Here is a 16,869-nt window from a genome sequence, read left to right as displayed (position 1 = left end):
TTTTCCCTGAGGACCTCCCAGGCAGCTTTATCTCTGCACTTTAATCCTGAGGTACAACATCAGCTTCCTTTTGCATAACCAAGCACGCCTGTCATGAATGCAGAGTAAAGGCTGTGAAGCTGACAGGCAGACATAAGGTGCTGGTTTTCACCTAGCTTCATAGCTTTGTCTACTGGGAAGTAGACGAGAAAATCCGTTCAAAATTGTAAATCAATTTTTCCCTAGTAAAGCACAGCACTACAAAGTGCTGACTGCATGCTAGACTGGAGGGAACATACAGTAAGTTACTGCTGGACTTGTACTAGAGCAATTGTAAGAGAATCTCTTACCTGTTTCTCTGCATCTTCAGCTCTTTGCTCTGCTTCTATGACTCTCTGTTCCAATTCCTGCATCTTCAAAGCCAGAAGAGGAGGAGGAGAGAGGGGGAAACAAAATTAACATCACCTGGGAATTTACCTGTGTTACGCAGGGATCTTCCATTTCTTGTGCAGATCTACAGATCTTTGGCATTTTTTGGGTTAACTGGACAGCTTTGACTAGGGAAACAAATGCCTTTGACCTTTCCCGTCTTCTGACCTACTTTGAATTTACCGGAACTGTTTTCTCATTAGTGAGCTTCATCATTCATTACACGGGTCAGGGGAATAGTCCCAAAGTCTTGACCCCATCTCTACAATTTACACACCATTGGTTGTTCTTGCAAGAAGCCTGTCTACAGCACACCATTCTTTCCTGATTTTATTTCAGCTAGGATTCATTCACAATGGTAAATAAAAATTAATACATCTTGGAAAGCTCACAGCAGGTTTTCTATGATACATTATATCCAATGAATACCTTGTTTCAGCTTTGAAAGCATCACAGGCTCCTAACTGACAAGATTAACAATGATCTTAATTTTCCTATGCTCCTTTTAATTTTCAAGAGCTTTGCAAACTGCCAGTTCCATAATTCTTTATCTGACCATTGCATTGAAGTCAAAGGACACTGAATAGAATTTTATTCTAAACATATATAAATCACTTCCTTCTCAGTGAAATGCGGACGTACCCAGGGTTCCTCTAACAACTTACTGCTAAAGCCCAATCTTTCATTTTTTTTTCAATACCAATTTAGGATCTCATTCAGTGCTTGTAAGGTCACCTTTCACAACCTGCTGCGTTTCAATGGGTCTTGGATTTTAAATCTAGTAATAAAGCCAGTGGCACTAAGTTTCATTCACTAAGCTGCAAAATGTGAAGAAAGCTTCACAGAGTTCCCAGCATTTACTTGTGTTTTACTAATGAAGAAATGACATAGAAGCAGCTTCAGAAGATTAAGAGTATTATTCTTCAAATAGAAAACAAACTATAGGGAGAACAGATCTCCTTTTCCCTCCAATGCATTCTATGATTCTTGATAAAGCATTGAAGCCAAGAATTCAGGTTAGAACTCTGGGACTTATCTTGGGTTGATGTCAGCATTCCTGTGTTTCCGTTTTCCTTTGTTAAATGGCAACAAGACAATTCTCCTTTTCATGCATATACTTCACCATAAGAGCAAACGAATACCTACTGACAAACGTCATAAACGTGCACATATTTAAACATCCCAATGGCCATATAACTAAGAAAGCCATGCCACAACAAATTCAAACCACGAAAATCAGGAAATGCCATATTTAGCACAATACCTCTCATGTCTGCCTTTTCAGTAGAGCAATCAAGGTCATCACAGTTTATGGAGCTCACTATCCAAATGAAGAACGTTTCTTCAGCCAAGGAACAAGAGATGCCACAGAAGATTGCACAGACAGCCAAAGCTGCTCTGATCAAAGACCCAATTTGAGAGTATTGGCAGAGACTGTGCTCAAGGCAATCTAACACCAAACAGCAAAGGCCTGGGTTACAACATGAGTCTGTGTCTATTAGGAACAGTGATCTACTCATGCATTTGTCTATTAGTCTCTAGATAGTCATCACCACAGACACGTAGCAGCAAAATATATTGTGAAAGACAGGTGCTAATTTGAAACATAATACACCTTGTGAAAGAAAGACTGTTTACGACAGTAGATGGAGAGTCAATATCCTCCATTAGTTTTCTGATGAACTGACAGGGTCTACATTCACAGCACAGACTATATCTCTGGGCCCTTTCCCAAAGGCTAGCCTCTTAGACTAACAACTCCATCCTCCACAGGGTTGACTATCTTCATGAAAGACTCAGGTTATTTTAAGAAGACAGCATTGTTCTGACTGAAAAACTCCTTGTTGCCCTAGCCTCATGACAGTTTGCTTTGCATCACTAGCAGTCCTGGTTCCTGATCAGGACAGAGAACATACGTTGAGACCAGCCCCAATCACTAAAAAGTTATGAAACTTCTTGTACAAGCAGGGTGACCTGGCCAAGTTTCAGTCAAATCAATTACTTTTGTCACCCTAAATCCCTCCATAGCCTTAAATGAACTTGTACTTTTCTCACCTCCCTGTACTACAGTGTTGGGTTATCCTACTATGAACTGTTAAATAAGCACTGTGTTTCTCATGTACACAAAATGACAACCTTACCCATCCCAGGTGTCAGTCATCTTACTGGAACGTATTCAGATTTAATACATCCACGCTTGTAAGGCTCTTTCAAATCCCTCAATGAATTAATAATAATGCTTGGTATTTATATGGGTCCTTTCATTCAAAATGCTTTATAATTTGACAAATGCTACTAAGTAACTTGACCCAGGTCACATAGAACAAAACTTAGTGACCAAGCCAAGATCAAGTAACTCTTCTCACAAACATTAGCCCAGACTGCTTGTATGGAGAAAACCAGGCATGGCTGTATGACCATGCTTGCATGAGACAAAAGAGGCTTCTCCCAAATGTTCATTATTGAAGTAAGACAGAAGCAGGTTAAAAGCTACGGAGATAGCCTTTCTAAAAGCTGCGACCATTCACATAGGTTTTCCCTCTCCCGATGGCTCAGAACATGCTAAATAAAATTGAGTGAAAAAAAGTTTCTGCATGTCTCAGCCTCATTTTCCTCCCGTTCTCCCCCAAAGCTCACTCCTAAGCAGGTCATCTTGCTGCCAAGGCAACAGCCTGCTACCTCGCCCACCAACAGAGAAGCTCTCCTTCTTTGTGTGTGTACAAGAAAGTCAGAGTGGAAACAACTGCCTGTTTCCAAAGAGACTAAATCCCTGCTGATGTCCACAACAAGGGAGGACGCAGGGTTCTTGTGCCCTGCAGGCTTCCAGCAGGACAGCAGAGCTTTATCTTGGAGGTCAGGGGCTGAGGTCCCTCTGCCACATCGACCCATAACCTTGCTCTGTGCAGCTTGGGCAGTACTGCTTGATAGCCAAGATTGGGCTACCAGTGTGGGAGTTCACACCATGTGAACTAGGGCACTGGCAGTTAAACCATTGGAGTTTAAATTCCTCACGTTCTGAGCAGCGATCTAGATTATTCAATCTAAGCGGATTTTAAAAATCTGAAGTATTTAAACTGTTAGCACACATTGTGCTACCAATGCCAGGCATGAACAGTTGGGGGGTTTTGTGAGTTAAAATAGTAAAATCTGCCTTGAAATCATGAAATTGGTTATAACAACTGATTTAGAATGTGGGGCATTAGGTTTCCAAGCCTTTCAATCAGTAGAGTTCACATTCCTAAGACAACCTTGCTGGTGAGCAAGTACCACACCGCTGTTAACACTGCTCTTTACTTTCACTAGCAAAACCACTTTTTTTTTTTTTAAAATGAATTTTCTTGTTGCTTCAAACCTTATCAGAGGATCTCAGGGACAGCGCTCACCACAGGCTGACAATACAGCTTCAAACTGTGACCATGTCACATTTTTCAAGGTCTTCTCCCTCACCCCCCCAAAAAAACCTTTTTGAAAAGGCAGTATTCTTTGAAATAGGCCTGAATCTCTTCATTCTCACAGACAACTGTAAGGAGGAAAAAAACCCAAACCAACACAGTTGTTACAAAATCTACTACAAAACCCCTGGAGCTGGCATCACTATGCATAAAGCATGCATCTCCTTCAGTTCTGCATCACTGCGTGCCTCAGAGGGAGAAGGAAGGACGCAGCGTGGACAGGAGCCCCAGTGGCTGAGACTACTCTGGGAAGCCCGGTGGAGACTGAGAAGGAGGGAAGGAGGGTCTCCAAGCAAGTTGTTGCAGAGCAGTCAGGAACCTGAGGAACATGACACTTCCCAACAGCAGTGTTCAGCATAAGCATCACGTACTGAGAACCTGCTTTGGTGCCTCCGGTCCACTTGCACCAGGAGAGCCTGCCAGAGCTGCCCCACAGTCCCCAAGGCTCTCTCCTTCCCACATGACATTCAGAGTAGGGAATTGCAAACCTGCTAGCTCTTTGACCCTTGTAAGCCTACAACAGCATTGTACAAGTAGTTCCAGACTAACCTGATCACTGAACCAGGCTGCTCCTCAATCTTAACGAAGGGAACATCACTTTGACTGAAAGGCTGGATAAACGGCAGTCAGGCTCCTTGAAGAGCCTCCTGAAGCAGATAATTTCATTCTCTTGCCATGGCCCACAAACCTCCCTGAAGACACAGACAAAAGATCTCTGGCAAGTCTGTTCTCCAAAAGGAAAGTTTGTGAGGTGGATTTCTTTGTTTTGAGGCAGGAGGAGAGGAGGGGTAGTCAGGAAGTTTCTCAAACCAGGAATTTAAAAAGCATGAGGCCACTGACTGCATAATGCAGCAAACGTAGAGTACTCCACGTGAGCACTGGTTGTCTTTACCAGACCTGCACCACATCCATAAAGGACTTTTTTTAATACACCTTTATCTAAATGGACTTAATGACCACTTTCAATGTTTTCCAAGGTAAGTAATCACTAAGCTCCATCTCGGAAGCTACCTTGAAAAGATGAAGAGGGTGATTAGAACTGCATAATTTCTTAAAATATGGAGGGTGGAATGCATGTCTCATGCAGTGTATGGCATTAGTGGAAACGTAATTACAGTGAAAGCAAGGAGAAAATTGCTTCACTCTGAATTAGATGTCATTTGGATGTTTTTACATCCAAAACCAACAAACAAGAATATACACATAAAAGTTACATAATAGAAAATGGGGCAAAAGTCAGTTTAGAACATATCTGTCATCAGGTACAGTTTGAAAGCATATGGAGCAAGCTGCAGTCAGTTGTACAGATTTCAATTCCATTAGCAAACTGTGACTGAAAGAAACTGTTCTCACTTTCCAATAGTAATTGTACATCTGAGCAATCCTGGACTGGACTGTGATAATGTAAGCCACATTTTGAAACCAAGAAGGAACTGCGTGGCAACCTACATGCTTGGATTTTATGCAAATTAGAAGTTAGTGGAAAAGCTTTAATTCAAATTGAAACATAACCCAATTTAAGGTATAGAAAACACACCCAAAATCCACACCATGACAGAAACAAATGAAACATCAACAAAGCCCTTAATCTTCCCCTATCCTCCCTCCTAGGATTGCAAACAGCTCCATTTATCACACTTGAAAGCTATTAGTAGGAGATGCCTCTAAAACCAGACAGATGCCATTCAAGTTTCTAACATCCAGATTTCAAAGTATCTCAGTCATGCTCTTCAGTATTCTCACAATGATTTGACTGGATATGTAATATTATTCTAACACTACGGCAGTACACATACCCCTGTCCAGCCTTTTAACATTACAGCATAATTTGCACTCCGGTGAGCTTTTTGATTGCCAGCCAAGTTCTGATCCTGCTGTGCTTATCCAAAATATCCATCTGTGCTCTGCAGCTGCTTCAGTCAGTTTTGATATCCAAAGTCTAGGTACAGTGTTTTCCAGTAGAACCTGACCACCTGGTGATTTTCCAGTAAATAAGGCCAAATTCACATTTGCTTTAATACCACTTTACACCACTCTGACATATACATCTCTATCTCAAGTGATAAGCAGAGTGCAATGACATACTGTAATCAGGGAAGAAATCCCTACTGCACAAGGTGTGAAATAGTCTTATTGGATGACTCAGTGTCTAGGGACTTTATGCTTTCATGCCATAATTCACTGCAAAGTAAAAGCCACCACAGCTCACCTTCTCAGCTAACAGCTCTCGGATCTTGCTTGCCTGCAAGCGGAATTTGAAGAGCTGGGACTCCAGTGCAAGGCATCTCTTTTGCCAGTCCATACAGCTCTTGTTCTCCACTGCGAGTTCTGCCATTGTGAAGTTAATCATCCACTTTGGATGTCCTCTGAGGTGTTTTAAAAATCCTACAGAAGAGAAAGGAAAAACACATACTTTAGACTGTCAAACTTTCCTCTCCTTGTGCCTAGTCTTCCTTTGTCCATCTTACAGGACTGCTAACAAAGGCCATTTCTTCCGCAAGCAGAAAATTAAACAGTACCATCCAAAGTTATTGATATTGCCTTTTGCCAGAGGTCATTTTTAATGGATAACAGATAAATATTCAAATAAACTTTTACCTTCAGTGAGTAAATAATTTACTAATGCATCATACTGTATATTCCACAAAGCCTTACTGCCATTCTTATAGGCTTACTCAGCCTTTACCTACAGACTAGGAGTACTTTTACTCCTGCCTCCTTTCTACCAGCTCGGCTGAAACCTCTCAAGTCACTAAAACCTCCTAAATGTAACTCGGATCACACACTCATTACTAACTTGGGGCACCAACCCCATACAGACTGTATTAAGAGGATGCAACAGTGTTCCCAGTCCCTAACAACCAGATATAGGCAGTCCACAACAAGAATGGAAGAGTAGCTGTACCACAGTATCTAAACAATCACTCTGTTAAAATGAAGAGATCCTAGCCAGGAGTAACCTAGGACCGAAGACAAAACATTGCAGGTCTACTGAAGTCCTTGGAGACAATCAGAGATACACACAATTCCACAGCGTAAAAAGCTGTTAGTTACTGAATAAGAAAATAAAACAACTTCAAAACCGTTTAGACACTTCAGATATCTTTTGAAAAGAGCATAAAGTATGTAAAATGTATGTCCTTAATCAAATTCAGGCATTTGTGAGCACTCACAAGAAGGTTTATAATATCACCTCAGTGTGCACAGTCCAGCAGCCAGCTGTATTACCCTATAATAACAGATGTTTACAAAGCCAGAGCATTTATTAGTTCAAAATCTTCATCAAAACACTGAAACTTATGCTTATTAAAGGAACTTCTCACCTGCTTGCAGGCAAATTTGGTGCTATCCTGAACTGGGACCAAAGTAACAGACCAAGACTTGGGAGAGAGCAGTGAACTCCCTCAGCCTTATTACCTTTCCATCTGCTTTTGCAGAGTGGGAAAGCTTAAAATGTCCCTCTAGTTGTACCCACTTGCTGGGACACCTGGCTCATATTTTGTATACAGGAGACCTGACATTCAAGTTACCTTAAGTATATATCACACAGAAAGCCACTTCATCTGGATATATCCCTGCTGTTCTCAGTTAAGGAAGACACATTTTATACCCTATAGCTACAAACATTACCTACAAGTTATTTTATATACAGGTTGTTTTGCTCAAAATCAAAAAGTTTTCCAGGCAGTGAGTTTCCAGCCTTTCCAATGATTTGTGAAATCCTACTCCAGGACAGAAAGTACATTTAAGTAAAACGAAGAAAAGCCACCTCACGTTTAGAATTCCGTTACTGAAAATACTCTGTGATAGGAAAGAAGCCCAGTATTCCACAAGCAGCACACCTCCAGCTTTACAGAAATACAGAGGCCATCCTTTCCCACAGCCTAATCCAGCACATCGATCCAATCTCTAGACTTGCTCCTTGCCAGGCATTTAACCAGGCTATTTTCAGCACACTTCACAACATTGTAGAGTATCTCTCTTAGGCAGAGCTATCAGTTCTTCTCAAGCCAAGAGTGCACTAAGTCATGGAAGGATCCCACAACACCCTAAGTTTGTTCACAGCTAACACTGTTCTGGACAGAATAATATTTCAGCTCTCAAATTAAATTCCGTTCTCTTCCCTACAAGTATAAAAAGATTTTAGTCTTTATTCACAGAGTTTAAGTCCAAAGAGGACATACGAATGAACGGGATAAACTCTAACAGCATAAAATGAAAAGAATCTGATTAACCACAAAGCTTACGCCAGACCGAAAGTAATTTCCTCAGATAGTCCATAGCCTCTGGTTGAACTAAAATACTCCCTCCTGAATAGGAAGTCTAAGACCTTTATAGATGTCCTGAAACATTATATCTCATTCCCTCTCACTGTAGAGAACTGCATCATATAAACCATTTTGTAAGTGAACACGGCCCTTCCCTAGAACCTTGTAGGTAATTTTGCTCTCACTAGTCCTGTTGTTCTAGAACCTCACTCCTCTAAGGAGCCGCCTTCTAATTACTAGTATAAATGTAATCATAACCAGCTTGTATCTGTTCATTCTTGTAGACTAGTGCCTTGCAGCTTAGCTAGTTTCTTTCCTCCTTCATATCTACCCCTTAGTATATTTATAGATATCAAAAGCTTCTCCTTAGAGATCTCATTTTGCAAGACTAGAGATAAGGAGCTCTTTTAGTCTCATAAGCAAAGCTCACCACTCTCTCTCTGCACCTATTCGAGCTTTAGAGCACATCACATAAAAGAGTTGGGTTTTATCATTCTCACTCCCCTTCACAGACGTTGGTGACCACAACTGCAACTGGAAGGTAATGTGCAGCCTCATCAAAACTTCATGTAAAGGCATTTAGTACTTTCCATTCTCCTGGAGAATACCCCATCTGACTGCATTTGCCTTTTTTACAACTACATTGCACCGGTGGTTGGCCTTCACAGAAAAGCCAACACAACTAGAGCAGAGGAATCTCAGCAGTCTTCGCCTTTGCAAAGGCTGGACGTGGGAGTGTGGGGGCGGGGGGCACTACAATGATACTGGAACAGATTAATAAAGCACAGGTCTGTGCCTGATCTCCACAACATCAAGGATCTCTGCACTATAGTCCATACAAAATTTAACAGGCCCATGGTGACTGTATGATTGATAAGGGGATCCACATCTTTTCCTCCTGTGCTGTTTCTCAATAGTGCTATGACAAGGTTTATGCCTACTTTATTACTACTTCGAATGTGCAATTTTACTTTGTGTCATTGGCCTACCCCATCCTTACTAATGCCCTGGGTCAGTCAGCTTTTCCAGTAACATACCTAACTTCTAACAGTCCCCACTTCAGTAAAGCACTGTCACATTCTGTCATTTCTTTGCCTGTCTTGTCATTCTATTAATCCCCATCTCTTCCACTTAAGCTAATAACGCCCCCATGCGTCATCATATCAAACGATTTCTGAAGGTCAGAGATTAGAATTATAGCTTTTCCTTTCTCTAGCAAAAAAAATTACTCTTTTTCAGAGAAAGATACTGTATCACAGCATGGCACCTTTACCCCTAAACTACAACTTCATTTACAACTTCCAGTTTATTCTGAATTCTCATTTATTCTTAAATGCATAATTCCTTCTCCCCCATTTTCCTAAACATAAGCAGTTCATCATCTATACTTTATGAATTAGGATATCGACTTTATTTTGACAGACTGCCTAAATCCTTGCTACCAGACCTGCAATTTAACATGCTTTTCCTTTGTAATTAACCATCTTAATGCACCAGGTTCTTTGATTCCCCTCTCCCAGATATTGGTACTTTTTATATCAGATAAAGAATTTCCATGGTTATATAAAACTGCTTTTTTTTTTCTTTTGGTGTATGAAGATGTTGGGAATCAGATACTTTCAGGTGCAGTATTCTTACTTTAGGAACTTGGAAAACAGGAGACAGCCACTTTCTTTAGACAAGCTGACTTTTAAAACTTCATTCTTAAATGAAAATAGACACTTCTTAAAGATCAGCTTGATTTTAAGTGCTGAGTATCAAACAACTCCCAGTGAAGATAATTGGAGTTACAAAGTTCTTAGAACTTGGTAGGGGAAAACCGACTGAACCAATTGCTAAATGCAGACATGAGACTTCTAGTTTTGACTATATCTGCCAGTTCTGATCAATGTTGAGACAGTTCTAACACTAAATGCTACAACCAATATAAATATGAGTATATTTACTTGGAGTGCTCGTATGCATCTGATGAAGCTAAGATTTATACCAGAATATCATGGTTGATTTTTGTTGTTTTTTAGACCAGAATCAGCTGATGTCCCAGATGGATCCAAACTAGAATTCAAACCCCTTCAGAGACTTTGTGCATTTCCCCTCTGAAAAGCTTTCTGGGAATAAAAACAGGTGATCAAGGTGAAAACTTTCAGGTGCAGACATAAATGAAAGTCAAGTGTTTGCAGCCTTGTTCATTCCATTACAAACACTGTGGACAAGTAAAATGGCATTTCTGTATTTCAAATGAGAACATTTCCTTAGATGCGGAATCACTTTACCGGTGCTGTTACACGGGATTCAGTCAGCACAGGAAGAGAGCAATCCTTAGCACCTGCCAGTAGAATCTACCAGACCCAGCCGGCACACCAGAGCTGAATATTGCTCTGCCTTGCGGCTACCATCTTACCACAAAAGGAATGAGTGGAAATGCGACATAACACATGAAGGAAGAGAGATCTCCTCCCACGTCACTGCATCATTACCGAGTGGTACTGGCGATGGTCAATACTCATTGTGGAAACCCCACACTATTAATCAATTTGGCCAGCAAGTCGAGAGAAGCGATTCTGCCCCTCTATTCCTCTCTTGTGAAACCTCACCTGGAGTATTGTGTCCAGTTCTGGAAGCCTCAACATAAGAAAAATATGGAACTGTTAGAACGGGTCCAGAGGAGGGCCACAAGGATGCTCAGAGGGCTGGAGCACCTCCCACATGAGGACAGGCTGAGAGAGTTGGGGTTGTTCAGCCTGGGGAAGAGAAGGCTCCAGGGAGACCTTATAGCGACCTTCCAGTACCTGAAGGGGCTGCAAGAGACTGGGGAGGGACTTTTTACAAAGGCTTGTAGCGATAGGATGAGGGGCAATGGCTATAAATTGGAGAGAGGCAGATTTAGACTAGACACAAGGAAGAATTTCTTCACCATGAGAGTGGTGAGACACTGCCCAGATAAGTTGTGGCTGCCCCATCCCTGGAGGTGTTCAAGAACTGGTTGGATGGGCCTTGGGCAGCCTGATCTAGTGGGACATGTCCCTGCCCAAGGAGGGGAATTGGAATTAGAAGATCTTTAAGGTCCCTTCCAACCCAAACTATTCTATGATTCAATGATCCTAACCCTCTGTCCCCAATCACTTCATTCTGCATTTCATAACCAGTTTCAACCCCCAGCTTTTTAACCCCAGGCCACTGGAATTGTTCAGCCACACGGTCATTTCCACTGATGAGCGCAGCCTCGGATGTGCAGAGCACCAGAAAAAAAAAAACACAAAACCTAGCATGACAAGCTGTGGGAAGGGCAAAGTTTGGTGAGGGCCAGGGGGAACAAAATTAATAGTTTTTCCCTCTACATCAACGCAGGTGCCTTGACCACCGACAGTACCAGAAGGCAGGAAAAGGGCTCCTGATTTTGCCGTTCTGCCTCCATAGGTCTTGCCCCACACCCCTAGACTTAGGGGAGACAAGGGACAGCAGGACTTACACTTATTTACACTTGGGCTGCATTTTCCCCTCGTGTCACCGTTCCTCCCCCCACAGGAGTCCCAGCCCCGAAGGCAAGCCACTTCTTTTAAGCGGCAAACCTTAAGATCAACAGAGACAGCGCAGCATCCCCCCAAGAACGCTTCCTTCAGTCCCCTTCCACCTCCTTGAAGGAAGAAAAGAGGAGCGAGAAGAGGGTACAACAGCCAGATCCGCACGGGGCAGCCCCCCCTCACCGCGCCCCCCCTCACAGAGCAGCCCCCCCTCACCCCGGCCCCCCTCACAGAGCAGCGCCCACTCCCGAATGGAGCGCAGGCCCCCACCTTCCCCGCACGAAGCAGACCCCCTCCATCCCACCTCCCCGCAGAGCACACACCCCCCGGCATGAGGCAGCCCCCACCCAATCCTGCACGGAGCAGCACCCCTCGCTCCCCCGCATGGAGCACTCCCCCGCCACCTCCCCGCACGGGGCAGACCCCCCCATACCACCTTCCTGCACAGAGCGGACCCCCCCACACACGCACCTGGCACGGGGCAGCCCCGCAGCCCCCTTCCCCGCACGGGACAGCCCCCCAATGGAGCAGACACCCCCCGCTCCTCACACTCGGTAGCCCCCCCACTTCCCCCCCCCCCAGCACCTCCTGGGCTGTGTCGGGCGGCGCAGCGAGAGGCGCGCGGGCGGTCCCGCCCCGTGGCGTCGGGCAGGTGCCCGCCACTGCTCTTGTCCCATTCAGCACTTTCCCGTTCTCTCTCCTTCGAGCGGGAGAGCCCGGCTCGAATATCAGTACCGCCCTCCCGAGGAGCGCAGGAACTGACATCACCCGCCCCGGGTGCTTAACCCCTTCGCGGGCGGGGCAGGTGCGGCCGCAGCGTCCGGGGGTCGCGGCCCCCTCGGGGGCTCCCGCCGGGTCCCGTCCGCAGCCGAAGCCTCCGGCGCTGCAGCGGCCCCGGGGAGAGCTCTGGGCGCCTGCTGGCTCCAAACGGGTGATCCTCGGTGTTGCCTGGCCCGTGTCTCCCGGGATCCCCCTGGCAGTCGTCTCCCAGCCTTCAGAGCTGATATTCCCAAACCATCCGCAGTCCCGAGGCGCAGCAGCCGGGTGGGAGCAGTGCCCTGCTGTCCTCACCTACCTGACGGGGCTGGTGGAGCTCCCGGGCTCCGGCTGGATCACCTTTCACAGGGAGTAGGCAGCTCCAGGGCATGGGGTTGGTGCCAGGATGGAATCATAGGATCATAGAATGGTTTGGGGTGGAAGGAACCTTGGAAAATCATCTGGTCAACACCCACCTTGCAATGAGCAGGGACATCTTCAACTAGATCAGGTTGCTCAGAGCCCCGACCAACCTTGAACGTTTCTGGGGATGGGGTTTCTACCATGGAGATGAAAACCAAATCAGTGTAATAATGGCTCAAGGCCAAATTAGTACAATAATGTCTCTCCTGAGCAGAAAACACCATCCTGCCCTGCGTACGTACGTGGGTCATCTCTCACACAAAATGGCTTGAACAAGCAGATTTGAGGGTTCAAGCATTCCTAATGGGAGCTGCCAGCACATGAAATATTTTATTCAAGGATAGAGCCATCACTTGCTGAGATACTTTTATTTCATTCCTTTATATGAAAATATGCTGACTTACATGAATATGGATTACTCGTGTTACTCAAACAGCTGGCAATCATAGAATGGTTTGGGCTGGAAGGGAGCTTAAAGATCATCTAGTTCCAAACCCCCCCCTGCCATGGGCAGGGACACTTCCCACTAGATCAGGCTGCCCACAGCCCCATCCAACCTGGCCTTGAACACCTCCAGGAATGGGACACCCACAACTTATCTGGGCAACCTGTGCCAGTGCCACCACCCTCACAGGAAAAATTTTATTTACTAATATGTAATCTAAATTCCCCTTCTTTCAGGAATCCAGCTGCCGAGGAGCAGCCGGCTGCTGGGAGCGAGCGTGCACACACAGCCTCGTGCTGCCTGCTGCCCTCTGCCATGGCCGGTCACTGCCTCCCCTGGGCATCTCCGAATATTGAGCAGACTGGGGAAGGCTCGTGGAAGCAAAAGGGACTAGAGCCAAACAGGAGCTGCAGGACCAATTGCCTCCAGGTCTTTGGGCCTTAGACCAGCATGTTTTAAAGTGAAAGGTCATTCAGGTTTAGGAACTACTTGCTACTTATTCCATCACTAGGCACATTACTTCCATTACTTCCATACTTTAAAAATTTCTCTATGAAGCTCTCCTCAGTGGGGATAATGACAGTAATGCTGACATGTATCTCTCCGGCCAGTTTGTATGTGCTTTTGACATGACCTGCTTTGCCACCATGAAAAATGGTCTCTTCTCCTCTAGAAAGTGAGTGTAGCTTGTTGGGTAAGGGCTGTACCAAAAAGACTGAGTGATTATGAGCAATCCATGAATGTTCTAACACTGTGCTTCGGCTTTTGTTGAGACTACCCACGCAAGACAGAGCAGTTGTTTATTAGTTCATAAACAGGCTGAAAACAATCTATGGGGGATGCAGGCAGGAGAAACGAACAAAATTATCTCCTAGTACTGTAAGCAATGCTATTCACTAGGCATGGTTGAACATGATCTCAAGCGTGGTTATCTGGCTCACAGATACTGCCTGGTCTGAGATTTGCTGTTTATTAAACTTTGGTTGTCAACTCTTTCCTCACACTGATAGTGTGCTTGCACTGGTGTCTCAACAAAGAAACAATGGGTACCAAATTACTTGCTACACACAAATAAAGAGACTGAAGTGACTAAAATATTGAAAAATAACTAAAATTTTGGACACTGAAGTGACTAAAGGCAAGCTCTGAAATCTATACTTCATTTTCCAAGTAAGCAGTCTGATTTCCAAAGGCTCCATCAACCTTGTAGTTCCCTAAAGGTTGTTTCACTTTAGATTTCTCATCCGTTTCCAGTTTCATGGGAATCTGGCTGAATGAAGCTGCATATTTCTTTCTAGCTAAAAGACAAATCATGCATTAGAGAGCTGGTTCAGGCAGCGAGCAGGATAGCACTACACAGAGATGGCCAGAGTGCCAAGTGAAGACAGGCAGAGAACTGAAAAGAAACAGTCATCTAGCGAGGTGCTCTCCCATTCAGCCAGCTGAGCCGGGACAGGCAGCAATGCAGGCAGAGATGGAGCTGACTGTTGGGACAGTGTCACCCAAAGAGATTTCTTCAGCAATTCCCAGTGGAAGGGACCCTAGTTGTTTATGATCTGTATGTTATGTGTGAGTCTGTATTAATCTTTACTCCCAGTGGTCAAGGAATGGTAACAAATAAGCAGAAGCAACATGATTTGTGGCTCCGTATAGGTATTTCAGAGGGCAAAAGTATGCTTCATGCTTTACAGTCACCTCCTCTCCTCCAGTTGCATGTCAAAAGACAGAATGGGAGAAGGAACTATTTCCTTTGCTCTGTCCATCCTGCTCGGGACTCCTTTGAGCCACAGCATGCAACCACAATTAATCTACATTTTATGAGGTATTTTTATTCTTCCTTTAAAAGCACTGGTCAAGTTCTCTCATTTGCACCAGCAAAGCCAGCAGAATTGTATCCCTGACTGAAATGTCAATCTGGCCTTGTGCTTTTCCCAGGCAATGAAGCTTGACTGCCAGGACATTCCTCAGCCACTGAACTTTATACAAAGTACCTTCCCAAGAACTGCTGGCACACACCTTGCTTTAACCCCTGGAGGCCCAGAACCGCATCAGCACTCGCACAACTATGTGCTGCTGTTTCTTTAATGCAGGTATTCTACAACGCTGTGCCTTCTTGTGCCTTCTGTTAAATTGTTTTACAAAATTTTTATTTAATATCTTTTAATTAAAAATGTGGCTTCTATTAAATGATGCAGATAGAAACATAGTTTTGACTTCAGAGGGAGTAGGTTGTAAAAACAGCCAGCAGTAACTCACAGTCCCCAAGTGATTTCCCTTGGCATTTATCTTTAATATGTCTGCTTAAGCACTCTATATCAGGTCTTTACAACTTGCAGACAAATCATTCAGAAAAAAAAAAAAAAAAAGTTTACTATAAACAGCAAATATCTTATTGACAAAACAAACTCTCTGGCAGATCCAGGAGAACTAGTTTGGCACTGTTAGTCTATTGTTATCAGAACACAAGCACAGACTGCTTTGCTAAGAGCATCGTATCAAAGATACTTGAATAGAAGAACCAAAACATACGTGAGAACAACGTGTCAGTAGATGAGAGCAGAAGAAACTGTCTCAAATAAGCAAAGTTGTGATAGTTCTGCAGATGGCAGAAAGCATTATGTTCAAGTTGCAGTGCTGCTGAAAACTTACCAAAAGGGCAAGGACACCAGACAGACCCAGTCCATGTCAGAAGGCTCAGTCCTATGTGGGAAAAACCTTGCACAACTATAAGACAGTGCCTTGAAAGACCTATTTGAGGTACTTGTCTCTCTCCACAGAGGACTTAGGCTTCCTATAATAGGTTTCCAAATTCCACCTACATTAGAGGCTTAAAGATGTTGCAAATAGCCTTTGTGCCTAGTTCCATTATTCTGTTTCTCCTGTGCTTGCAGTGTGCCGACAGACACAACACAGACCTGCAAAACTCTGCCTTGCTTTTCTTCTAGTCAGCAGTGACAAATTCATGGAGCAGAAAATAAGAGACTGGCAGCTGTGGAGTACCTCACTGCATAAACCAGTTGCTTGTGGGAGGACCCAGTGGGAGGGCCAGGAAACCATTGCCCTCTGGTACTTTGTCATCCCGTTTTGATCGTTTTATGGTCATCTTGTCACACTTCACATACAGAATATAAAGACACTCGTGTGTATTATTCAAGCCAGAATTTGAGCAAGTGCATATGTTTTGTATATAGTCTTGACTGGCGCAGAGCAGAGGAGAACTCCCATTTTCCTTACAGAGTCCTGGGCCTGCTGCTTCTGCAGCCCCAGTCTTGTGAGGGATAGCCACAGTTCTGCTGTGGGAAGGGAGACTCCATATCCTTCAGCCCCTCCTCGAATGGTAGCAGCAGGTCTGGCTTCCAGAAACACAGCACAGGCAAAACAGGCAGCAGCCTATGGTCATTTTACTTTCCCAGGTTTCCTGTGACATGCCGGGCAAATACCTGTTTACAGAGCTGATGCTGGAAACACTGTGCAAAAAGCTGCACCAGGGAAAGAGAGAAAGGAACAGGTTATGGATTACTGGTTTGAATTCAGGCCAAGAAATAGAAATAAAAGCCTGCTACCCTCTGACAAGCAGTAGCAGTGACAGCTCTCTG

At 44.2% G+C, this 16,869-nt stretch overlaps 1 protein-coding gene across 1 annotated transcript in view; it reads right to left on the bottom strand.

Annotated features, from left to right (window-relative positions):
- The window catches only part of PLEKHH1 (pleckstrin homology, MyTH4 and FERM domain containing H1), a 59,070-nt gene extending 42,852 nt beyond the window's left edge, over positions 1-16,218 (bottom strand). Inside the window, 3 exon segments of the mRNA XM_054067955.1 lie at positions 330-392; positions 6,070-6,245; positions 15,923-16,218. Coding sequence (XP_053923930.1) covers positions 330-392; positions 6,070-6,210 — 204 coding nt within the window. The 5' untranslated portion in view covers positions 6,211-6,245; positions 15,923-16,218.
- Positions 16,219-16,869: the final 651 nt, after the last annotated feature.

The sequence above is a fragment of the Cuculus canorus genome, chromosome 5, assembly GCF_017976375.1.
Source record: "Cuculus canorus isolate bCucCan1 chromosome 5, bCucCan1.pri, whole genome shotgun sequence".
Lineage (NCBI taxonomy): Eukaryota > Metazoa > Chordata > Aves > Cuculiformes > Cuculidae > Cuculus > Cuculus canorus.
The sequence above is the reverse complement of the archived record's forward strand: the minus strand, read 5'-3'. Positions and strand labels throughout refer to the sequence as shown.